General features: G+C 36.7%; 1 protein-coding gene across 3 annotated transcripts in view; it reads left to right on the top strand.

The window, feature by feature from the left end:
- VMP1 (vacuole membrane protein 1) overlaps positions 1-26,765 on the top strand; it is a 108,032-nt gene that overhangs the window by 46,002 nt on the left and 35,265 nt on the right. For all 3 annotated transcript variants that reach the window (XM_024573282.3, XM_024573283.4, XM_045182244.3), the window contains exon 7: positions 1,457-1,588. In XM_024573282.3, the coding sequence (XP_024429050.1) occupies positions 1,457-1,588 (132 nt within the window). The remainder of the gene's footprint in view (positions 1-1,456; positions 1,589-26,765) is intronic.

Genomic DNA, 26,765 nt, shown 5'->3' on the forward strand with positions numbered 1-26,765 from the left:
ATAAAGAGAAACTTCTCCTTTTCAGCAATTAGATTACCCTGAGGTATCTTTCATGTAGGTAAGACAGGGTAAATAATTGATCTTTCTCTCGAAATTGATGTACCAGTTTCACAATAGTAAGTTGGTCTTCTAACGTCCTCCGGAGTTGACTGACATCAAGTTTTCTTGTTTAGCAAAGTATGATTTGTGCTTTATTCCTGTGTCCTTCTCTGTACAGGTCTTTTCTCCCTCCCTTCTCTTTGTGTTTAACTAGCTATGGCCTTGTTCTTGTCTCAGAACTCTGGTTCCACGTGTGGGCAGCGCGGTTTCACTTGGATCAGTGATCCCACACACTGGAATGTAACACTGAGAACACAAAGTGTTTGGATTTGATAATGTTCCTTGGGGATTCTTTTCACGGCATGGGTAGGACAGAGCAACCAAAGATCCTGAAGTTGCTTCCAGAACTAGCAGATGCCTTTTTCATTCACTGTGACTCAGGGCAGAGGAGAAGGGCTCAAAGTTGAGAATTTTCCTAGAGAATGTATGCCTCTTGCACTATTGCCTAAGCTGTATGTGAGCCATGTAAGTTTAAACCAAGTTTCTGATTCTTTCACTTTGTTTTCACCCTTATGTCCTAAGTTGGTTGGGGGGAAAGAACTCTCTTCAAAAACAAGAATCCAAAAAGAGACTAAAAACATGAGTCACTCAATGTCCTGAGGAAATATAAACATTTTTCCTGTGGTGAAAATTTACCCATCCTAATGTTGAGTTTTCAAGGGGCTTCCTGACCACAATTTGTTAAAACTTTTAACTCTGCACACAAAAAGTTCTGGGATTAAAGCAACATCCTCAGTACCAGGAGATTTCCTAGAAAATATTTGTCTAATAGCCATACTAGTGAATGCCCATTACCAAACCACTTGAATATTTGAACAGGGGCTGGGGGAAAACAGATAAAAATAATAGAATGTCAGTAGAAATGCTAAAGAACTAACATTTAATTTAGTGTCTGCCATACACTAGAGATTGTCTGACAGTTTGATGTATCTTATCTCGCCTAGCTGCACAGGTCAGTATTAGGGCCAAGATTCAAACTCACATTCTCCTGGTTATGTACTACTATATGCTTTTCTCCCTAATACATCTTTTTATTTTTAATTCAAGATTTTATTTATTTATTTTTAGAGAGAGGGGAAGGGAGGGAGAGAGAGGGTGAGAAGCATCATTGATTGCCTTTCTCACACCCCCAACTGGGGACCCAGCCCGCAACCCAGGCATGTGCCCTGACTGGAAATCGAACAGGCAACCTTTCAGTTCACAGGCCGGCACCCAATCCACTAATCCATAATAGCCAGAGCCCTTATACATGCATATTAATATGTTTTTGATGATATAGAAAAATGTAGATTTGATGTGTTTAGTGTCACTATGTTGAGAACAGAATCTCATATGGGTATTTTGGTTTTTCACATAGGGTGTCGGTACAGCAATTGGAGAGCTGCCTCCGTATTTTATGGCCAGAGCGGCTCGACTCTCGGGTGCTGAACCAGATGATGAAGAGTATCAAGAATTCGAAGAGATGCTGGAACATGCAGAGACTGCACAAGTAAGAACAGTGGGGGGGACATAGAATAATTATCTCTAAAGAGCTTATGATTAAGGTAAAATTGTCCATTGTTACTCTGAAGAGGAAAACTGCCAGTGTAAAAACAAAATGATAAATGGTTTGGGATAGAATATTCAGAAAAGCTGAAATATATGAAAGTGACGATAATCTTCATCTTAAAATAGAGAAATATAGAGATTCAAATAAGACAACTCAGACTCAGCTAAAACACCTTGCCAGAAAACCATGATAAATTTATGTTGCCAGTGAGATTAAGGAGCTGAAACATTCTTTGTTCATTATGTGTTTGTAAGTACAGTAACTCCTCATTTAATGTCCATGGGTTCTGCGACTTAAGCAAAACAATTCATAATGAAACGATGCTGAGGATAACAGTGTTATTCGCGGACCTGCTGTTACACCAAGCAGGTCACTGAACAAATCTGGGTGTGATTTATCACTGAATAAATAGGCTGTGAGTCCAAGTAGGGCTTCCAAATTAATATTTTGAAAATAACATCAACAGTTTACTGTGTTTAGATGAAATTATTTGGAAACTCCTAGTTAAGCAAGAACAATTAAGAGAGTTATTATCCTTTATCAGTGAGAGGAAAAGGGTTTTTTTTTACATTTGAGTAGAAACTCTATATCAGCCTATATTTTAATGTTACAAAATATGAGTTTTAGTGTTTGCAGGAAAATCCCTAAGAATATTATTAGCTGAGTCTCCAGATTTGTTCATTAATCTATGAAGTTGTTTAACAATTGTGTCATTGTGTTTGTAAATATATTTGCCCATGTAAGTGTGCATACATTTTTTTGAGGAATGAGTTCATATTTTTCTTCTCAGTGGAAACTGAGACCAAAAAAACCATTACCATGGTGGGGTGGGGGCTAGAAACCCATTTTACTGACAGATGAACTTTTTGTTTTTTAAAGATTTTATTTATTTATTTTCAGAAAGGGGGGAAGGGAGGGAGAAAGAGAGGGAGACAAACATTGATCAGTGGTTGCCTCCCACATGCCCCCCAGTGGGGACCTGCCCTGCAACTCAGGCATGCGCCCTGACGGAATCACACCGCAACCTTGCAGTTCACAGGCCAGCACTCAGTCCACTGAGCCACACCAGCCAAGGCAATGGATGAACGTTTTAAAGAAGCTTTATTAAAAGCTTGGAAATTAACCAAGATATTTACAGTTTTCAACTGAAAACAGATGTTCGAATATGACTGTAGAATACCTAAATATGAAGCAAGTGCATCAAAGAGCTGTGGACATCTGCTCTGCATGGCGGGTTGTCCTCATGTCTGCTTTGCCTTCTCTGTCAGCAGCACGGTCTGCCTCTCCCACATCCTCGTGCTCATATTAAGGCTAAACAGTATTTCCAACATAAACAACTTTTAATTATTTTTAATGCCTTTTAAATTCCACTATCAAATTTGACCATGTGTTTACTCTGAGGTAGTGTGGGAAATGTAGCTTTCTTCAAATGTTATAGAGACCTGAAGACCTGGGCGTCGTTACCTCCCTAATTTTACGTGCTCAGAAGTAGAGCTAGAACCAGAGCACAGAACGCCAGCGTCACTGAAGCCATGTCCATCCACAGACATGGATGGCTGAGTGTCCCCACTTCCGACACATGACACCTCTGGCACTTGCGGCCCTAATTAATGTATGATTTAACATCTTAAAAACTTTCCTGCACCTATATACAGTCAGCTACTTGAAGTAGAGAAAGTCTAAGATGGCTTGTAGCTTAAAATATTTATGCTATGGCTTGGGGGCCAAACAAAGGTATAAGTACTATTCTCTGTTAAACCAACCACAAAGCTGTGATTAGTTTCCATTTTTAAGGCTTTTTGCTTTGGAATTAATTTTTTTTTTCATTTGCATAGTTTCCTCAATCTCCTCTCTCCCTTCTACCGTCTCTGTAAAGCGCCTCTCAATATCACCTTCCACTTGGTAGCAACCATAAAATACCTAATATCAGTTATGTGTTTTTCTCTGGGCACCATCACTCTGAAGTCCTCCAACGCTCCGGCTCCAGTCTGGACTTGGTTTTCTCTTGGCCGTCTGTACCCTTGTCTCACTCTTCCATGATTTACTCTCTCAATTGCGTTGAACATGTTTTGCAGTAGCTTCCTGAGAAAGGATGAGTAGGTGGAAATTTCTGAAGATGGTGTTTTGTTCATTCATACTTAATCAGTTAACTGAATGTAGGATTCTAAACTGAAAGTTGTTTTTCTAACATAGAATTTAGAAGGCATTTGCTCCATCACCTTCAGGCTTCTGGTGTTGATATTGATGGGCCAAATGCCCTGCCAATCCGTCTCTGTAGGCTTTTTTTTTCCTCTAGAAGCTTTTAGATTCGTTATGTGAGATATGGGGGTTTTTTTGTTTGTTTGTTTTGTTATTTTTAATTCTGCTAGGCACTTAGGAAATTTGTCAATCTAGAGTCCACTAGTTCTTACATATATTTTTTTTTTCTGTGTCAATTTATCCTCTTTAGTCTCTGGCCTTATTTTATGGAATTCTTACTATTTTGGTGTTGGGCCTCCAACACCCAACATTTTAATTTCTTTATCATATTGCTCCTAATATTTATCTCTTTTTCCTTTGTATGTGATTTCTGCAACTTTATCTTCTAATTCTAATATTAAAATATTTTTCCACTATCATTTTTTTTTCAAAAAGCAATTAACATTTTATTTCCAAGAAATGGTTTATCTTCTCTTTTTTGAAAACATTTCATTACTTCAAGTTTTCTATTACTCCAGGCATTGGGTTTTTTTTCCTTTGCCTGTTCCACTTCTGTTTAAAAGCTTTCCTCTCAAAGCTTGGTGATTTGTGAATAAGGCACATAAAGCTGAATGGAAGCTAGTGTGTGGAGGCAAGGTGTGGGAGGGGCAGGCTTCCTTATCTATTGGAACCTCCCTACGTCAGTTCCTGTAGCTCTTTCATTTGGGATAGTTCCATTTCTGTAGTGATGGATACTCAATTTATTGCCTAGAGAATATGAATCTTGCAGCTGACATTCTAAAGTGAGGCTGTGGAAGGGAAGTAAGAGTTCTCCATTTACCATGACAGTTTTCATTTAACCTGTTTTGTGATTGTTCCGTGGATACCTGCACAAACATGTCCTGAGCCCAGAACCTCTGGCTCACTTTGTCTAGAAGCAGGGGTGTCCAACCTGCGGCCCTCAGGCCATATGCAGCCCAGGATGGCAGTGAATTCGGCCCAAAACAAAATTGTAGATTTACTTAAAACATTATGGCTTCTTTTGGGATTACATGTTGCAGTGTATTTAATGTGTGGCCCAAGACAACTCTTCTTCTTCCAGTGTGGCACAGAGACACCAAAAGGTTGGGTACCCCTGGTCTAGAGACTGTATACTCGGTATCTTCTCTGGGGATAGGGAAGGAAGATATCTGACTCTGCCAAGCAGGAGGGGGACCTGGGAGTCCACTTTTTATCTAGCCTCCTGTTTTCAGCCCTAACCCAGTTTCTTCTGCAGTTCCAGAGTTGTGCAAATCACTCTGCTTCTCTTCCATATCTTCCACTGCAGGCTCTCATGTATAATCTCTTCCTCCAGTGGCCCTGTCTTCATTTATTAATGCTAGTTTCATCAAAGAGAGAGTTCATGTTTCTACTGTGGGGTTATTAAGATAGGGGGTTGGGGGGGTGTTACAGATATCTATCTTTGAGTGAAAACAACCCCAATATTTAGTGGTTTAAAACAGCAAAGGTCATTTATATTGCACACATATGCAGTTTGGACAAATGGCTTGACTGTACATTGGAGGATCTACGTCCAGGGTGGTTTACTCCCGTGACTGACAAATTGATTCTGGCTTTTGGCTTGGAGTTTGTCTGGACTGTTAGTTTTGGACCTCACGTTACTATGCATGGGGCTTCTCAGGCTTTCTCATATTGTGTCACCAGAGCTCCAAGAACAAGTGTTCTGAAAGAACCAAGTGGAAGCTGCAAGGTTTCTTGTAACTTAACCTCGGAAATCCCAGTCCTTTGCCATATTGTGTTGGCCAAGGAGATCACTAAAGCCGGCCCACATTCAGAGAGGGGAATTAAACTCCACCTCTCAATGGGAGGACTAAGCAAGAATTTGCAACCATCTTTAATTTGCCATAGGGCAAAGGTCTTATTCCATCATGTTGAAATGGGAAACTTTCCATAATATCCTTTTTAATAGGATAGAACATTGACAAACCAGAGTTTCTCTGTAGGAGAGGACTGAGAGGGTAAATGATCTTAAAATCATGTAATATGAGGAACTCTTGAAAAGAAGTTAGACATTTCCTTAAAAAGGTGAAGTGATAAGTATGTCAAATATGCAAAAAGATACCTTTCCTGTAGTAAGAGAGTATACTCATGCCAACAAACTCCAGAGGTAAGCTTTGTCTTAGAATTGATGGATAAAAGTTTTCCGAGATCCACGTTGACTCAATATTAAAAAAAAACTTTATATTAATTTTAATTGTATTCAAATAATATTGCTATTTCAAAAAGAATGAGTGCCTTGTCTCTCTAGGTGGTATCTTTTCATGGATCCATGCATAGCACTCCCTGTATTGGATAGAACATCTGCTGGGTGACTCTTTAATTATTTGCGATTTTTTGAGTCTTAGGATTATAAATAATACGTTCTGTAAACTTGTTAACATCCAAAACCTCAACTTCCAGAAACTAAGGTCTTCTAGAATTGGATGAAGTAAATTATACTTCATTTTATACATGTAATTTGAGCTCTTGAAGATTTTAGAATCTTGAAGATTCTTGATCTCTGTCTACCATCGGGCTAATAATCTTTTTCATTCATCTGTTACGACCCTGATAACTTCAGTTAACTTTTTGGCTGAATCTTTTCTAATTCTACTCTTTTGAGCTTTGGAAACAACACTGCACACAAAACTTCTGAAGGTTATGAGGTTTGGCTGTTTTCATCCTATAAAGCCAATAATTATAATCACTATTTGAGGTTAAACTATATATTTCTTATTCTCTAATTTCATATTTGCTTATATTGAAAAATTAAGCAAAGCATGCACATTCTGTTTTGTGTTATTTAGTCATAAATTATATACTCTTTATGAACATTTCATTTAAAATCTTTATTCAGTTCTTGTTGGTGTGGCTCAGTGGATTGAGCACTGGCCGGCTAACCAGTTCCCTGTCAGGGCACATGCCTGGGTTGTGGGTCAGGTCCCTAGTTGGGGGCGTGAAGGGACAACCAGTCAGTGTATCTCTGCATCGATGGTTTTCTTGAGCATCAGTGTTTCTCTTCCTTCTGTCCCCCTTCCCTTCCCCTCTCTCTAAAAACAAATAAAAACAAATAAATAAAAGCTTTTTAAAAATCTTTTTCCAAAATTGCAAATTATATGTATTGTCAACTGATTATGCAAACTAGAAAATAACTAACTAAATTAACATGGTAAAATAGTAACTCATTCCTGATAATTTTGTGATCTTCCCCTTTAATTTTCTTTCTAATGAATAGAAAACCCTATGTATGAGGCACTTTAGAGTACAACCATGAAATAGAAGGTATTTTTCCTGATGTGAATCTGAAACACTCTCACGAACACACACTTGGTGAATCTCAGAGCCGGCACTCAACCCCCAATCAGTTTTCTGACTTCTGAATTCGTGCTCTGTTCACCATGCCAAATTATAGCAGTATTTTCATCTAGCTAAATACAGTGAAAAATAAAGAACTAATTTAAATATTTCCTTTCTCCTATATTTGATCTGATCGTTCTTTTTTTTATCACCTTTTATGCATTTTTACCAGTTTCCATCAATTTTGTGACTTATTACAGATTTCAGTGTATGCGTGTGTGTTTATCCCTACGTATGTTTTCCCAGGTTTGGCAGAGGGGTTAATTTATTTATTTTGCAGTTGGAAGGGCTAGAGGAAGAATAGTTGGGGAGGCAACTGTTGCCCAGTTTTTCACGTTATAAATTATACCAGAGACTACTATTCCTATTCAAATTAGAGTTCTTTGCTGTTTTGACACACTGTTGTGATACATTATTGGTTTTGATTTTAAGGTTTTCACAATGCAAATAAATTTATTAAAATTTAAGGGGATTTTTTTGTAATTTTCTTTTTAAATGCAGCTATCTTAAAAACTTTTTTTGTGTTTTCAGTAACAGATTTGTCTTAGGATCTTTGCTTCTATTATATTTTCCAGATTTGCGTATTTTTAATTACATAAGTGCATATAGTAATGAGATTGAAACATTTCAGAAATATTAAAAGTAAAAAGTGAAAACCCACACACCTACTCACCAAAGTAGGATAATAATTCCCTAATTCTAAACTTCCTTTGCATGTATAACTTTTTTAAAAAAGAACTAGGATCACATCATACATATTAGGGTCAACTTCTTTTTTCACGTGTAATAGACATTTGATACTGATTTTTATGATTGTGCTCTTATTAGGAAGTGACACAGCTCATTGTAGATGACTGGTAAATATATATATATACTTAAAAAATAATCCCTATATCCTTTGATCTTTTTCTCTATAAATATTTATGAGTGAGCCATATTCTATTTACTGTTTTGTGACTTGTTTTGAAATCATCCTATGATAATAAAATCATCCTGTGAACATTTTGTCAGTGTCGTCAGGTGTTTTCTACATCTTTGCTTTTTATAACAACTTTCTGATTATTAAGTCTGTTTGTTGTATAAAATGTTGACAACACAGAAAAACAAAAAGGAAAAAAACTTTAACTGGTTCATTTACCAATTTTTATATTTAATATAGTTTTTATTTTTCTTATTGATTGACATTTTTAAGGAGATCCCTTTTGTCATATGTTGCCAATATTTTTTCCATGGTGTTTATTTTGTTTTGTTTTACTTTTTGAATAAAGAAGTTTACATTTTTTCCTTTATATCAATATCTTAGACTTTTTCTTTTGGAGTAGTCCCTAAAATTATCTTTCTGAACTCCTACAGTTATATAGTAAATATTCAGTAGTACTTTCTTTTAGTATTTTTATGACTTTATTCTTTTTTTAAGTATATTTTATTGATTATGCTATTACAGTTATCCCATTTTTTCCTTCCCTTTATCCCCCTCTACCCGGCACCATTCCCCTTTAGTAACCCCCACCCTTTAGTTCATGTCCATGGGTTGTACATATAAGTTCTTTGGCTTCTCCATTTCCCATAGTATTCTTAACCTCCCCTGTCTATTTTGTGCCTACCGATTATGCTTCTTATTCCCTGTACCTTTTCCCCCTATTCTGCCCCCCCATTCCCTCCCTACTGATAACCCTCCATGTGATCTCCATTTCTTTGATTCTGTTCTGGTTCTAGTTGTTTGCTTTGTTTTAGGTTCAGTTGTTGATAATTGTGAGTTTGTTGTCATTTTACCATTCATATTTTTGATGTTCTTCTTTGTCTTAATTAAGTCCCTTTAACATTTCATGTAATAATGTCTTGGTGATGATGAGTCCCATTAACTTGATCTTATCTGAGAAGCACTTTATCTGCCCTTCCATTCTAAATGATACCTTTTCTGAGTAGAGTAATCTAGGTTGTAGGTCTTTGCTTTTCATGACTTTGAATACTTTTTTCCAACCCCTTCTTGCCTGTAAGGATTCTTTTGAGAAATCAGCCGATAGTCTTATGGGAACTCCTTTGTAGGTAACTGTCTCCTTTTCTCTTGCTGCTTTGAAGATTCTCTCCTTTTTCTTAATCTTGGGTAATATAATTATGATGAGCCTTGGTGTGTGCTTCCTTGGGTCCAACTTCTTTGGGACTCTCTGAGCTTCCTGGACTCGCATGTCTTATTTCTTTCACCAAATTGAGGAAGTTCTCGTTCATTATTTTTTCAAATAAGTTTTCAATTTCTTGCTCTTCCTCTTCTCCTTCTGGCACCCCTATGATTCAGATGTTGGAGCATTTAAAGTTGTCCCAGAGATTCCTAAGCCTCTCATTTTTTTTGAATTCTTGTTTCTTCATTCTGTTCTGGTTGACTGTTTACCGTATTTTTTGGACTATAAGATGCACCTAGGTTTTAGAGGAGGAAAATAGAGGGAAAAACCCCGCTCCACTGCCACTGCCCCCCTGCCAGATAAGCTACATTCGGACTATAAGATGCACCCCCATTTTCCTCCCAAATTTGGGGGGGGGTGCATCTTGTAGTCCAAAAAATATGGTATTTCTTCCTTCTGTTGCAAATCTTCTATTTGAGTCCTGGTTTCCTTCCCTTCACTCTAGTTTCTCTGTATATTTTTCTTTATTTCACTTTGCATAGCCTTCACTTCTTTTTTTTTTTTTTTCTGTGACCATACTCAACCATTTCTGTGAGCATCCTGATTACCAGTGTTTTGAACTCTGCATCTGATAAGTTGGCCATCTCCTCATCTCTTAGTTCTTTTTCTGGAATTTTGATCTGTTTTTTCACTTGGGCCATATGTCTTTGTCTTGGCGCACCACATTGTAGGGGGCAGAGCCTTAGGTATTTGCCAGGGCAGGTCAACCCACGTTGCTGTGCTGTATGTGGGGGAGTGGTCAGAGAGGGAGCAATGCCACCTGCTCAGCTCTTGCCTCAATTTCAGTCACTTCCTCTGCTACCCACAAGCAAACTGGGGCCTCCTGGAGCTGATTCCCAGGTGGGTGGGTTTGTGTACATTCTAGGACCCTGTGGGTCTCTCCAACAAGCTCTCCTGTGAGGCTGCGAGTTCCTCCCACTGCTGCAACCCCCAGAGGTGTTTTCAGTCAGAAGTTTTGAGGCTTTATTTCACTGCATTGGAACCCCAGGTTGTGTGGTCTGTCTTGCTCCCCAGTTGTCCCTCCCAGCTTATCCCCACACAAATGTGGGGCCACCTGGTGTGCCGCCTGGTCTGCCTGCTTCACCATCCACCACCTGGTCACACGTCCTTGCGGCTCCACCTTCCTGTCTCCGCCCTCCTACTGGCTGAAGGAATGTTTCTTCTTTAACTCCTTGGTTGTCGGACTTCCATACAGTTCAATTTTCTGGCAATTATGGTTGGTTTTTGTTTTTGAATTGGTTTTTATCCTTCATTTGGTCATGTGAAGAAGCAAAGTGAATCTACCTACACCTCCATCTTGGCCAGAAGCTATGACTTTATTCTTTTACTGTTAAATCTTTAATCTATTACATTATTTTACCTATCATATAATGTAAGAATCTAACTTTCTGTTTTTCAGGTAATTAGCTTTTTTCCCTGGTGATTTTAATGTTAGTTTTGACTAACATTTTATTATTATAAATTGTATATTATATTTTTAATAGTATTTTAAATGGTATTAAGTTTTTATTTATTTGGAAGATAAATTTACTGATATCTTTTTAGTTATATCTTACTGATTGTGATTTAAACGTTCTTACAGTAATAAGTTTTTCACAAAAATCCAAAAGTTCATCTGACTTTGGTGTTAGAATTTTCTCATAGATACATATATTCTGTAAAATCCATTAAATTGGATTTTACAGAAAAGTTGTGTCAACAGTAGCTAAACAGCAAATTACACAAAATGAATAATTGTGAGTGGGTATTTGAATTTTAAAATTGGCCTGAGACTTAGGTAGAAAAATGTGTGTTTTATCCCTTTTGGTAGAATAAGTTTATCAGCAGGAGGAGTGAAAAAAGTACTTGGCTCTCATTGCTTTACCTTGTGCTCTCCAACTAGGTTAAAGGGTGTGTATGCTTTTACTAGGAAGTCGTTTCTAGGTAACAATTTGAAAGCTAAGTGTTAGCTTAAATGCAAGTTTTGACTGATGGTTGGATTTGATATTACAGATATTTTCATGGAGGGAAGATTATTAACACATTTACTTGAATTCTCATTCCTATGGCCCCTAATTTATTTTCATGAGTCCAATATTGGGATTAGGCAGTATTTTTCCACCAAGCTGACTTCCTTTTGCATTTGGCTTTCTATCATGTTTTCACTAGATGTCTGTGGGTGGTAGACATGAATGAATGTAGTTTCCTATGACCTTGAGCAATTCTAACATCATTTGTAAAAGTTGGATCATCTGACTCCCTCTTTCCCTCCCTTATCTAGTCATTCTCCGAGGCCTTTTGATTCTGTCTTCACAGTATCTTCATATCTGCCCTCTCCTTTCCATTCCCACTACTGGTTCAGACCTTTATCACGAGTTCCCTTAACATTTCCAGTGACTTCCTAATAGAGCTCCTCTTTACTAGTCTTTTTTTCCAATCTATTCCCACACAAAGCAAATAAAATTTTTTAAACTTTTTTTCTGAAAAACACCTCTGGTCATAGAACTTTGCTGCTCAGAAATCTTCCCAACTCCTGGAAATTGTCTCTTGGTTTATCTTCCTTATGTACTTATCATTTTCTACCTTTTAAAAGTATTTATGGACTTTTCTTATCTCTCCCAGGAGTCTGGAAGCTCTTTAAAGGGAGGCCACAAAAATGTGAGCATTTTCAACAATGCCTGACTGCTCTTGCACATACTACTCATGAGGTAGATACTTTGAATAAACTAAGAAATACCAAGTAAGAGAAAATACAGCATTACATGAAACACACTCACTTAATGTTACTCCATTGCAAAATAAAATGTAAAAGTGCGGTAAACACAAATGATTTTACGTGAGAAAGATTGAACAATTTTGCATCTCCAAATAGTCATCTGAGAGCAAGGGTTAAAGGTAATATCCGAGACATCCTATTGAATGACTTAATTTTTAATTCACATTAAATAAAACAACATTTGTAAAATTCTCTACTTTAGAAACAAATGAAGATTCTTGTGGTAACTAGTTTATTCTTTAAGTTGCATAACCAAGGAAAAAGGAAAATTTAAAACATTAGGAATAAAAGTTAGAAAAATAAAGGAATTTATTTGCTTGATTTATCCTAAACGATTAGGGCAGCCGGTATTATTGAAGTAATGGGAACGGGATCATGAGGCTGATTGTGGGTTTTCTGTGTTTAAAGCTTACATAATAGAGTAGGAATGTTGTACATATTTACTTGGAAGAATATGGTTTGAATAAGTGTGCTTTCCTAAATCTCCAAATGACTTAGCTACTTGGATTCTTTTTTACAAAATGTTAGGTTGTGGACTGTGTGAAACTGTTTCTTATTATTCCTGTCAATATAGGAAATTGAGAATTAAGTCAAGTAAGAAATTAAAGTTTTAAAAACTTCATCTTTTAAAAGAATGCAAATTTTTTCCTCTATATTTATATTGACTACCTTGTCTTTTCTTGAGTACAATTCATGAGTCTGTTAGGTTAAGTATTTCCTCAAAGGCTATTTTATAGTTTCCTCATTTTTTAATTGAATTTATTGAGGTGACATTGGTTAATAAAATAGGTTTCAGGTGTACAGTTCTATAAGACATCATCTGTATATAGTGTACTGTGTTCACCACCCCAAGTCGTCTCCTTCCTTCACCATTTATCTTCCTTTACCCTCTTTACCTCCCTCGCCCTACTTTTCCCTCCAGTAATCACCATACTCTTCCCTGTGTCTATGAGGCTGTTTTCTCTTTTGTTAGTTTATTTTGTTCATTAGATTCCACATATGAATGAAATCATATGGTACTTGTCTTTCTCTGACTAGCTTATTTCACTTAGCCTAATACTGTCCAGGTCCATCCATGCTGTTACAAAAGGTAAGATTTCCTTGGCTTTCACGGCCAAGTAGTATTCCATTGTGTAAATGTAATTCCACGTACATTTCCACAGCTTTTATATCAGCTCATTTACTGGGTGAGCACTTGGGCTGCTTCCAAATCGTGGCGATTGTAAATGACACTGCAATGAACATAAGAGTGCATATATTCTTTCAAATTAGTGATTTGGGTTTCTTTGAATATATTTCTATAAGTGGAATGTCTAGGTCATAAGGCAGTTCAATTTTTAAGTTTTTAAGGTAACTCCATACTGCTTTCCGCAGTGGATGCACCCGTCTGCTTTCCCACCAGCAGTGCACTAGGGTTCCCTTTTCTCCGCGTCCTCACCAGCACTTGTTTCTTGATGTATGGATGAGAGCCATTCTGACAGGTGTGAGGTGATAGCTCAGTGTGGTTTTAATTTGCATTTGCGTGATGATTAGTGACTTTGAACATCTTTTCATAAGTCCATTGGCCATCTGTATGTCCTCTTTGTTCATTGTTGTTGTTTTTTCAGTCATCCATTTAAAAAAAAAAAAACATTTATTGAGCACCATACACACACACACACACACACACACATTTTATTGTTGTTCAAGTACAGCTGTTTCCATGTCCCCCCCACCATCATATGTCCTATTCGCAGAAGTATGTATTTAGGTCTTTTGCCAGTTTTTTAATTGGATGGTTTGGCGGGGGGTGGTAATGAGTTTTTATAAGTTCTTTATAAATTTCAGATATTTAACCCCTTATCAGGTGTATCATTGACAGATATGCTCTCCCATTCAGCAGGTTGTCTTTTCATTTTGTTGATTTCATTTTGCTGTACAAAAACATTTTAGTTTGCTGTAGTCCGGTTTGTTTATTTTTTTATTTTGTTTTCCTTGCCCCAGGAGATACTGTATATCAAAAAAAAAAAATGTTGTTACAAGATGCCTGAGATTTTACTGCTTATATTTTCTTCTAGGATTTTTATGGTTTTGAGTCTAACATTTAAGTCTTTAATCTATTTTGAGTCTGTTCTTGTATATGGTTGAAAGAAGGTGGTCTAGTTTCATTTTTCTTTGCACGAATCCATCCAATTTTCCCAACACCATTTATTGAATTACTATCTTTACCCCATTATGTGTTCTTGCCTCCTTTGTCAAATACTAATTGACTGTAAAGGTGTGGATTTATTTCTGGGCTCTAAATTCTCTTCCACTTATCCATATGTCTGTTTTTATGCCAGTACCATGCTGTTTTCATTATTATTCCTATCAATATAGGAAATTGAGAATTAAGTCAGAAATAAGAAACTGAAATTCCTTAAAATTTCATCTTGTGAAAGAATACAATTTTTTCCCCTCCATATTTATATTGACCAACTTGTTTTTCTCTTGAATATAATTCATGAGTCTGTTAGGTTAAATATTGCCTCAAAGGCTATTTTATAACCTGGATTTAATATATATTAAGGGAGCATTTTTTTAGCTTATGTTTAGGGCTATGGTATTTAAATTAATTAAAACTTGCCACTTACACGATTTATTGAAGTTAAATCCCCAAATTGTTTAAATACTAATATCTTTTAGCTTACTAGTTTGTATTAAATGTATTTAAGGCTGCACAATTTTTTTAGCTTAATAGTATTTTTATCCTGTTTAGAAATTTCAAGTTATGTCCATTATTTTATTAGTGGAAGCACATAACACCAGAAGAAGCTTGCCCATTGTAATTAATGGTAGTTCTCATTCTTAGGGCTAGTGCATTTTCTTCTCATGCATTACCCAGTGAGCATCCTCCTAGTACAAGGGGATAATTAAAGGTTGTTTTGACGTTCTTTTGATGGTAGAATATGTGTTTGATCATTTGAGCTTAGAGACTATGGGAAAGCTTTAATAATGATTATTTATACACTCAAGTGCTTTAACGTTTCTTTGATGCTATTCTCTGTTAAGCACATTTTCCTATGAAGTGTTTGTAGCTGCCCACACCATGTCAATGCCTGCTGGTTTTTCCCCTTGCGAAGTATCTGTTCCTTTACATACCGAGATTTATGAAAGAGTTCATGGTGTGGATGATCTGAGACCCAACAGGACTCGTTTACATGTAATTTAGTGCCATTTGAACACTGGGTGTCCGTTGTTTCTGGGACCTGTTTTTGACTCTGTAGAACCTTTACTGGCTGTGGTTTGTCTGGCCATCACATGACTTCTCTGAAAATTCCCCCTCCCCTTCATTTCCAGTAAACTATTTGAGTAGGAGTGAGTCAGAGTGAAACCAGCTTCCCTGTAACCACAGGGCTTGTTAAAGAATTTGTCAACGTGGACTCTAGAGGGTTTGCATTAAGCTTGGCCTTAACTGCTATGGTTTGTGTTGCATCAGGAGTTCCACAGAAAAGCTTCCTGCTCTCATGATCTTTTGCTTGTTTGCAAAGGGTTAAACTGATAAACTTTGCCATAATGAACATCAGAGACACATGTTAAACACTTTCTTTATTATTTAAACACCATGTCAGAGCTACCAAGGCTTGCTGTAGTTTCTCTTTTCAGAATCAACCAACCACACCCAACAACATTTTAGTTTTTGAAAAGGCAGGCTTTTTCTTCTTTCAGAGCTGGCTCACGATTTTACCACAAAGTACCATCAAGATTAAGCAATTTTAATTGGTCTCTTTTCAAGGATTTTGTTGCAGGATATTGAATAACTAGCCGAGTTAGCTTTGGTACATAAAGGTCACCTACTTGCATTTGGTTCCATAAGAAAAGGTAGCTCTTGAAGTAGTTCTGTAGCTGTAGTCCATAAAAGAAGCCATAGGCTTGAGTCTGCAGGAGCTGAGCAGGGCTGTTGAGTTCAGGACATGGTGGACATCACTTACTCATAGGGTCACCAGGAGTCAAAGCCAGCTCAGTTGTACATAACACACAGTTGTAATCTCTAAACATACTTAGCGTGATTTATGGTGGAATTCTTAATGCCTCATTTTATTTGCTTTCTGAGGCATCTTAACTTTAAACTCTTCTTACCACCCTGCTTTCAGACTTTGCATCTTTCTTTGTTTTCTGACTCTTCTCTATTTCTTTAACCCATTCTTATGATGATTTATTAACTAACTGAACAAGAAAGAGAGTTATAACCTGCTGCAAGCTACTGAATTGGGAAATTGTCTACTCGTTCTGCATTACTGAATCCATTTGTTTTTACATGTGCATTTCTCTATTTAACCATGTCATCTCAGCAGACTTTTGTTTAAAAAATAAATTTAATGAATACTTTTAAATCCAACCTCCTCAAAATCATTTTTACTCTGCTTAACTTTCTTGTAACAGAATAAATTTAGAGGAAAAAACATAGTAAAAAAATTTGAACTAGTTATTCCTCACAGGAAAGAATACAGAGTAATGGAAGCTTAAAATTGTTTATATTCTAGCAATGCTCACTGTCAATGATCAATTAAAATAGAAAAAAATTATTTTGGTGAAGAAGCAATTCTAATTGAAATTAAATGATTTTTAAATGAAAAAAAAAAAAAGAGGGCAATGTAGCCTGGTCTTTAACAAACCACAGTAAATAATGTTTGTTTCTCTTGTTAGTTTGCTTTGGCATTGGAATAGAACGTAGTTTTGGTTTATGTCTGCTCTTTTCTTTTCGTTTGCACACCTGCTTGCAGATATGGAAAAAAGTAAGCAGGCGGTAAGGATTAGGTTACCTTTGTTAAACTAATTTAAAGATTTTTTTCAGGTTTATGTTTCAAACCTTTTGTAAAATGCCTTTAGAAAGGCCCCTTTCATTGAAACTTAGACCAACAGACTGTGTATGCTGTGATTTTGCGCATGAGTTTGCAAATCAGTTAACACATTAAAAACAAACCCACATTCTGTTATAACTGCTGAGTGCTCCCAGGGGGTCCTAGCCCGAGATCAGAGTTTAATGCAAGAAATGGATGGCAAGATTACCATTACACTCATTTCATATCACAAAAGGTGTTTTTGTTTCTCATTAGCCACAATACGTGGTTTGTCATAATAGATCTGTAGTTCTCTCTTGTTGAATATTTAAAGAAATTTCTCTTGGTAGAGTGTTCCTCCCATTTTCCTGTCTTGGTCCTTACAATGTAAACGCATGAGCTGTCACGCTTTGAAACCAAAGCAGTATGCAGATGTACCAGGAAGTGGGCATGATAGTTAATCCAGTGCTCCCCTCAAAGTAGGCATGTACTCTAGGCTTCTTGCGCCTTTCCCTGATACAGATCTGCATCAATTAATTTATCAAAACTTGTAAAAATTTGTATTTTTACTACTTCTTAAGAGAACAACTTCAGAAAATCATAGTCTATTATTTAAAGCAGTGCTTCCATTTGTTTAAATTTGCCTCTCATTCTAGTATTGTAAGATTTTTTAGCACTTCCCCTTTCCTCTTTTTATAACTTTATAGATTTCAGTTGGTTGCCTTTTCAGCAGCACTTTAATATATTTTTTTAAGATTTTATTTATTTATTTTTAGACAGAGGGGAAGGGAAGGAGAAAGAGAGGGAGAGAAACATCAATGTGTGGTTGTCTCTCATGCGACCCAAACTGGAGACCTGGCCCGCAACCCAGGCATGTGCCCTGACTGGGAATCGAACCGGCGACCCTTTGGTTTGCAGACCCATGCTCAGTCCACTGAACTATACCATCTAGGGCTTTAATATTTTTTCAGAGACCTTTATTTAATTCTTTTCTATCTTTCCTACCATGAAGTTATCAAAACCGCACGTGATTTTCCTGGGGCAGTGACATTGCTGTACTTGTGTTTTTCAGACTTCTACAACTGCAGTCCTGTTGGGCAGTGCATTTTGTTAGTGTTTCTTAATAAATTGTTTACTTCAAGAAACTGCTTAGTTGGGAAACTACTTACATTTCCCTTTTCGTTGTGTCTTAAAACTTTCATAAGTCACCATTTTATATCTAAATAAATTTTCCCTAAATATGTTATCTTACTCTTGTCCACGTTGAAATTTACCTGCCATTTTCTTCTTAAACACTTAAGTTTACATGATTTTTCAATTTATTGGCATAAATTTGGCACTTATAATTACAACTGTAGATTTAGAACTTAAACTCTCTGCTCCTTTTTCTAGGGCTATTTATAAATTTATTAAGTAGAATTGCTTCTCTCCTGGGAAAGAAGCCCAGTATTTACATTTCTCATAATAGAGAAGATCCCATTTATCTTTACCCTTTGTTTTCAGTCTCTTAAGTTTCCTGTCCCTGACAGTTTTATAAATTCCATACTGACTTAGTTTTCATAGCTTTGGACATAGTTCATCCAAACCATTTTTACTTTATTTACTCACAGAATAGTATTATTGTTTTACCAACATAGCAAATTGTCATGTGCTTTTTTGTTTTTTTAGATTCCAGTCTGCATCTGAAAATAAATGTTATTCATGACTTACTTGTAACCAAAATACAATCAGTGTGCTAAAAATGAGGTGATTACCCGCCCCGCCCCCCCCCCCCCCCCAGCATCAACTGGGATTTGCTAAATACCCTTTCTGGTGAGACATGAGGAGATCACATGAGATAATTGGCTTCAGAAAGGAAAAAGAGAGAGAAGAAAAGAAAATTTCATTACTTGTATGTGTCATTTCTAGTAAATCTTGCATACTCAGACATTCTCCCTGAGTGTCTAGAGCACTGTTGTTCTTCGTAGGCTACGGAATCCGTTCTTCTTTTCAAGGAGAGGCTAGGCAGGCACTGATGGGAGTAGATGCCTGCCTGCCCAGGAATTACCACTAGGTTTCTTTTCAAAAGGGGGAGAGACACAGAGGAAAAGGAAGCAGCAAATACTAGCCAACTTTAATGCTAGTAATTTGGACTTTAATTTAATTTATTTTTTTATTGATTTTGTGGGAGAGAGAGATCAATTTGTTGTAACACTTATTTATGCCTTCATCAGTTGGTTCTTGTATGTGCCCTGACTGGGAATCAAACCCGAAACCTTGACATATTGGGTCGACACTCTAATCAACTGAGCTACGGCTTTAATTGGACTGAACTATGAAAAGGAGGAAGAAAGCACTGTAGGCTTATCTGAACTTCCAGAAATACTTCTCTGGTTTTTTTTATCTGAAAATGTTAACACATACTGGTGATCAGACCTGAGAAAGCCTCCTGAAACCTTACTTCTTCTGTATCTTCTTTCCTTCTAGACTACCCAAGAGATATATTTTTTAAAGATTTTATTCACTTATTTTTAGAGAGTGGGAATGAAGGAAGAAAGAGGGAGAGAAACAGAAATGTGTGGTTGCCTCTTGCACACCAGGGACCCAGGCCGCAACCCAGGCATGCGCCCTGACCGACACCCAAACCAGCGACCCCCTGGTTCGCGTGCAGGCCAGCGCTCAGTCCACTGAGCCACACCAGCCAGGGCCCAAGAGATATTTTATATTTAAAAGATTATTTATAAGTTTTAAGATTAATAGTGAGATTACCATTACTGGTATAAATAACTAAAATTTCCCTCTTATTCTCTGGAGACAAGAATATGTTAAGAACAAGAATTCAAGAACATTTTGTAAAGTATATGATTATCTGACCACTATGTTGTACACCTGAAACTAATACAAAATAGTATTGAACGTCAACTGTAATTGAAAAGTAAAATTTTTAAATAAAGAACTCGCATCCAGGAGTAGTAATCTCATCCATCATACCCTCTTGTGATGGAGGGCTTAGTAAACTAATTGGTGGCACTGCAAGGCAGACTTGATAAATTTTCAATTCTTAATGCATATCCTGCCTTCCCTCCTTCCTGCTTTATAGCTCACTTCATTCCTCAATATTAACGTGTTGCTTTTCTCTTTTCAATATGAAAAACAAGCCCTGACCGGGTAGCTCAGTTGATTGATCATTCTGTGTACCAAAAGTTGAGGGTTCGATTCTGGGTTAGGGGACATACCTAGATTGCAGGTTCAGTCCTGGTTGCCGTCTATATGGGAGGCAACCAATGGATTTCTCTCTCTCTGTCTTTCAAATCAGGTGAAGATTTAAAAATTGATTAAACAAAAAACCTCTTATCCCCTGACTAGTGGGATCACACTAGAACTGAGCTCATCATAATGTCTAACTAAGAATTCTGACAAGGTATTTTATTTTATTGGCTCTTAGCCTTTTTCATCTTTTAACAGTAAGTAGTGTAACTTCACTCTAAACAATATTGTCCCATAGTCAGTTTTGTTGCTTATTTATCACGGTGATAAGTATTATCACCGTCTTATAGGAAAAATGAAGAAGCTGGCTCAGGGAAGTTTGACGACAGTGTAACGAGTGCTCTATCATTTTGATGTCACAAGGACTCTTTAGAATCGGTGTTCGTATTGTTTCTGTAAGCACTTTTCATCTTTTTTTGTTTTTCATGCTCTCCCTGACATTGTAGGTTTCCTAGTTATTCATCATCTCTTTCCCCTTCTCTTTGCCAATCGCAACCCACCTCCCACACACACACATCAGATTATTTATTTATCTCTCAAGGGAAAAAACTTGCTGGAACTCTCTTTCACTAGATTTTTAGCCTGGTTTATTCCCTCATCTCCTTTAGAATTTTAGTCAAATGTCACCTTTTCTGTCAGGCCTCCTCTGACCATCCTATTTAAAAATAGGATCCCTCCTCCCCCCCCCCCCCCATTCTATAGTTTTTCTCCTCTACATGCAGGTCCAGGTTGTTAGCAGTTTGATTCCGTGTTGTACCACCTGCTCCTGCAGTAGTACTTGGCATGTATAATCACTTGATAATCGTGTGTTGAATGAATGATTGGGCCACTGTGACCTCATCTTTGTATTTTTATTACCTTACATATAGTAGTTACCAGCTTTATTTGGTTGAATTTAATAGCTTTTAAATAATAATTCTGGGTTTTGGAAGTTTCTAATTGTGTCTTCTAAAATTCTGTGAACAAAAAACAATTTTTTTTATAACTTAGCATTTAAAATACTTAAAGCTTTTCCTCTTGTTTGCATATTTGAATTTTCTTAATCTTTATATGTTTGCGTTATCAAAGCTGCTAATTACCACAAACACTCATGAAAACCATCTGTAGCAAAGGAAATTCCACTAAATTTTTTTTTTTCATTTGAAATGTATTATTAATTGGCAACATGGAAGCAATATTAAGAGTAATCTGTGTTACAATCACTTTTGAAAAATGTTTGGCACTAACTACGAAAGTGAAACATACAGATACCCTATGATATAGCAAGTCCATACGAAAATTTATGCCCAACAGAAAGATGTGCCAAAAGACTAGGATAGGAATGTTCAGTAGAGTAGATACACTGTGGTATATTCATATAATGGAGTACTATACAGCAACAGCAAGAAATTGCTACGTGCAGTAAGTGTGGATGAATCACTTGGACAGAATGTGGAGCTATGTTTAGTTCCATTTATGTAAAGTTCACAAATAGTCAAGCTACGTCTGTGGTAATACACGTCAATGATAGTGTTTATTTGGGGGGAAGGAGTAATTACTAGGAGTGCCACCAGTGGGGTTTCTGGAGTTCTGGTAATGTTCTATGTCTGGGTCTTGGTGGTAGTTACATGGGTGTGTTCATTGCAAACTTTCATCATGATGTATATTTTAGATTTGTACACCTTACTGTATATTTGTTGTGCCTCAGTTAAAAGAATATTTTTACCTCCCTCCCCCTGGAGTAAATTGGCTAACAAATACATCAGTACATACAGACGTCCATTTAATCCTGATTTTGACCCAGACATAGCTGATAGCCTCATATTTTGAGCACAACTGTCTGAAAGGTGTGTGTTGTTTACAGATTATACATTCCTTATGTATATTTTTATGTGGAAAATCTTACTGACCATTATTACATACTTTTTGAAAGGTTTAATGTGGAGCAAGTGCCACAGAACCTACCACAGGCACAATGGTTTTTGGGTCGCTGTCATTGGGGTCTTTTTTTTTTTTACTGTACCCCGTAATACAGAATACATTGATTATACTTAACAGTGCAGAGTGCATGATGTGTAACTGAGAAAACTGTTTCATGAAACAGTATTCTATCACATATATTGAGCTCATACTTTTATTCTATTTATTAACAAACATGCTATTTGTAACCTGCTAAATTTTCGCATACACAGTCTAATAAAACTGCACTAAGTAATATAGACATATGAATATTAAGAGGAACAAAATCTGAAGTTTTTTTCTAGATTTCTAGGTGGATCTTTTTTTTTTTTCCTTTTAGTACTTACTAAATTTAGTTAGCTGCCAAAACAAATGTTTCTTATGTTTCAGGGACCATACAAGACCTTCTGTGCTTGTGTTTATTTTTAAATATGCCTTCCTGATTTTGATTGTTGTAAGGTCTGACTTTTATATTATATTTTTTATATATAATCTTTTCCCTTTTTTGAAGGGAAGAAGATGGTCTTTATTTTATGTTCTTTTGAGGTAACATTGGTTAGTAGTGTTATGTAGTTTTCAAGTGTACAACATTGTGATTTGATATCTGAACACTACAGCGTGCTCACCAGTGAAGGTCTAGGTTTCAGCCGTCACCACATATTTAAACTACTTTACCCATTTTGCCCTCCCTCCATTCCTTTCCCCTCCAGTAATCACGATCTGTTGTCTATATCTATGAATTTGTTTTTGTTTCTTTTGTTTGTTCATTTGTTGCTTCTTCATTTTATATTCCACCTGAGTGAAATCACAGTTTTTGTCCTTTTTCTTCTGAACTGTTTCACATAGCATATTCCTACCTCGAGACCCATCCGTGTTGTCACAGCGGCAGTGTTTCGTCTCCTCATGGCTGAGTAGCCTTCCATCGTGTATGCACACGCATCTTCTGTATTCTTTACCCATCATTGGGCACTGCAGTGGTTTTCGTATCTTTGCTCTGTTCAGTAGTGTTGCAGTAAACATAGGGGTACCTATATCTTTTTGAATGAGTGTTTTCATATTCTTTGGATAAATACCCAGAAGAAGAATTGCGGGATCACGTGGTAGATTTATTAATTTTTGAGGCACTTCATTACTGTTTTTCACACTGGCTGCATCAATTGACATTTCAGTCAATGGTGTTGACTGAAACAAGGGCTCCTTTTTCTCCACATCTTCTCCAACATTTTTTTTTAATATATTTTACTGATTATGCTATTCCAGTTGTCCCAATTTTTCCCTCTTTGCCCCCTCCACCTAGTACCCTCATTCCCTCCAGCATTCCCTGCCTAAGTTCATGTCCATGGGTTGTGTGTCTAAAATCTTTGGCTTCACATTTCCCATACTGTTCTAAACATCCCCTTGTCTGTTTTGTTCCTACCATTTATGCTTCTTATTCCCTGTACCTTTTCCCCATTCTCTGTCTTCCAAGTGATCTCTGTATCTGTTATTCTGTTCCTGTTGTGGTGGTTTGCTTGGTTTGTTTTTTCACATTCAGTTGTTGATAGTTGTAAATTTGTTGCCATTTTAATGTTCATAGTTTTGATCTTCTTTTTCTTTGATAAGTCCCTTTAACATTTCATAATAAGGGCTGGGTGATGATGAACTTCTTTAGCTTTACCTTATCTGGGAAGCACTTTATCTGCCCTTCCATTCTAAGTGAAAGCTTTGTTGGATAGAGTAATCTTGGATGTAGATCCTTGACTTTCAGGACTTTGAAAACTTATTTCCAGCCCATTCTTGTCTGTAAGGTTTCTTTTGAGAAATCAGCTGATATTCTTATGGGAAGTCCAGAGAACCCAGTACTGTTTTACAACCATTATCTTTAACTCTAAGAAGTTGATGTACTGGCTGGGATGTGAAGGAGACAAGACAACTGCTCGTTACACTTTGGAGTACACACATATCTCGTATTTGTTATTTACAGTCTTGATTTTGCCACATCTGTGAACCGGTTCCATTGGTTCCTTGTGTTTTAACAAATAATTTTTAAAATTAAGATGCAATTGACATGTAACATTATATCAGTTTTAGATACGAAGCATAATGATTTGATAAGCATATATATTGCAGAATGATTACCGTAAGTTTTATTAATGTCCATCACCGCACAGTTATAATTTTGTTTTCTTACCATGAGAACTTTTAAGATCTACTCTCAACAATTTTCAAATATACAATACAGTAATGTTAACTGTTGTCAATATACTGTATGTTACACCCCCAACTCTTGTTTGCCTTTTAACTGGAAGGTTGTGCCTTTTGACCACCTTTGCCCATTCCCCTCCCCCCACCACCCCATTTCCATGCCACTATTTCTTTGGGGTTTTTTCCCCAAGATTCCATATATCTTATCTTTATAACAGTCTCTTTTAAATTTATAACAACTTATGTTCAAATGCATTCTAAAACTCGACATTTTCATGATTTTGATGTCATAGTTTATATCTTTTTATCTTGTGTACCCATTAACAAATTATTGTAGTTATTATTTTTAAGTCTTTTGTCTTTTACACTTCATACTAGCTTTATAAATGATTAGTCCACCATCTTCACAACGTTAGCGTATTCAGAATTTAACTGTATATTTACCTTTAGCAGTGAAGTTTATACTCTCACATGTTTTCCTATTACTAGTTAGTGCCCTTTTGTTTCAGCTTAAACCTTTCTCGTCAGGCTGATCTGGTGGGGCTAAACTCTTTCCGATTTTAGTCCTCTGGGAAACTGTTCCTCCTTTGATTCAGAAGCACAGCTTTGCTGGAGTATTTTTGGTTGGCAGTTATTTTCTTTCAGTACTTTGAATATATTTCTGCCACTCCCTCCTGGCCTTCAATATTTATGTTGAAAAATTCACCTATCATCTTATGCATGGTCCCTTGTATTTAGCATAATAACATGTTGTTTTTCTCTAGCTGCCTTTAAGATTCTCTCTTGTCTTTAACTTTTAACAATTTAATTGTAATGTGGCCTGCTGTGAAAATATACGTTCCCTTGTTGTTGTCCCATAAGTCTCTTAAGCTATCTTTACTCGTTTTCATTCTTTTTTCTTTTTGCTCCTCTGACAGGAAAATTATTACTAACCTGTATCCATGTTTGCTGATTCTTTGTTGTTTTATCTCATCTACTGCTGAACCCCTTTGTTGAGTTTTCCAGTTCAGTTGTTGTAGTCTTCACCTCTGTGACTCCTGCGTGGGACTCCTTACATTTTCTGTCTCTGTTGAAATTCTTACTTTGTTCATACTCTGTTCTCCTGACCTCGGTGAGCACATTTATGAGCATATTTTGAACTCTAAAGTAAATCACTTATCTTTATTTCATTAAGGTCTTTTTCTGAGGCTTTATCTTGTGTTTTTCCCCCTTTGGAACATACTCCTTTGTTTCTTCAATTTCTGTGACTCACTCTGTGTTGGTTTCCTTACATAAGATGAAACAGCCACCTCTCCCACTCTAAAGGAGTGGCCTTCTGTAAGAGACGAACTTTATCCTTCAACCCCACCCTAGCTCTTAGTTCTCTTAATCCTTTGTGATTGTCTGTTGTCTATTGTCTTTGTTCTTTGCGTCTCCCAATAGTTGAGGGTGTGTAAAAAGGGGAATAGTTACTCAGCACCTAGATAGTCTGATTGGAAGATGGACCCTTAGGCAGCAAATTTTTAAAAATACAAATCTACCCATTTCAGGGGAAGACAGGAATATGGGCATTTCTGTTTGTTCTCTCTGCACTGAGCTCTGGAGGGAAAGCCAGCCAAGACCTGTTTCTCTGTTTCCTGCCATCCTTGACTCCATGAACACAAGCCCCACTGGCCACCAGAACCAGGTTACCAAGGGTATGTCCCCTGATTGGCAGCCACCAAAAGCCAGGACATCATACTAGGAATCACTCAGCTAGTTTCCGGGTTTCTTTCAGAGGCAGCTGTGGATTCTGTTTGTTCATGGGAAGAAGTGAGTTTTTAATCCTCCTACACCACCATCTTGATACAGAACTCTGTAATCTCTTTTTAAAACTTCTAAATCTGCAAGTTATTTTCAGAATAAAATTCCTTTGCTTTACTTTTTGGAAATGTGTTTATGTGACATATTCTACTTACACTATTATAGAATTGGCCATAATTTTTAATTTATTTAAATTTCAGTGATCGTCTCTGGTTTAATAAAGTAAAAGCCATAAATTGGATATTAAAATATTTTGTTTTCGCCCTGGGTGGTGTGGCTCAATGGATTGAGCATCAGCCTGCAAACAAAAGGTCACCAGTTTGATTCCCAAGTCAGGGCACCTGTCTGGGTTGCAGGCCAGGTCCCCAGTTCGGGACATGCAAGAGGCAACCGATCAGTGTTTCTCTACCTCTCTTTCTCCTTCCCTTCCCCTCTCTCTAAAAATAATAAATAAAATCTTTTTTTAAAAAAAAGAATGATATTATTTAAAAAAAAAAAAAGAACCCCACACATTTCATTTCCAAAGTTGCACAACCCTGTCCTGATTACTACATTCTGGTAAATGTTTGTACATTTTGTAATCCAGCATCCTATCGGTACTAAATTTAAAATTTTTAACAAGCACTTTATCTTATCAAGTTAATATCCCTACTTTTTCTTGT

Source organism: Desmodus rotundus, chromosome 9 (genome assembly GCF_022682495.2).
Source record: "Desmodus rotundus isolate HL8 chromosome 9, HLdesRot8A.1, whole genome shotgun sequence".
NCBI classification, from domain to species: domain Eukaryota; kingdom Metazoa; phylum Chordata; class Mammalia; order Chiroptera; family Phyllostomidae; genus Desmodus; species Desmodus rotundus.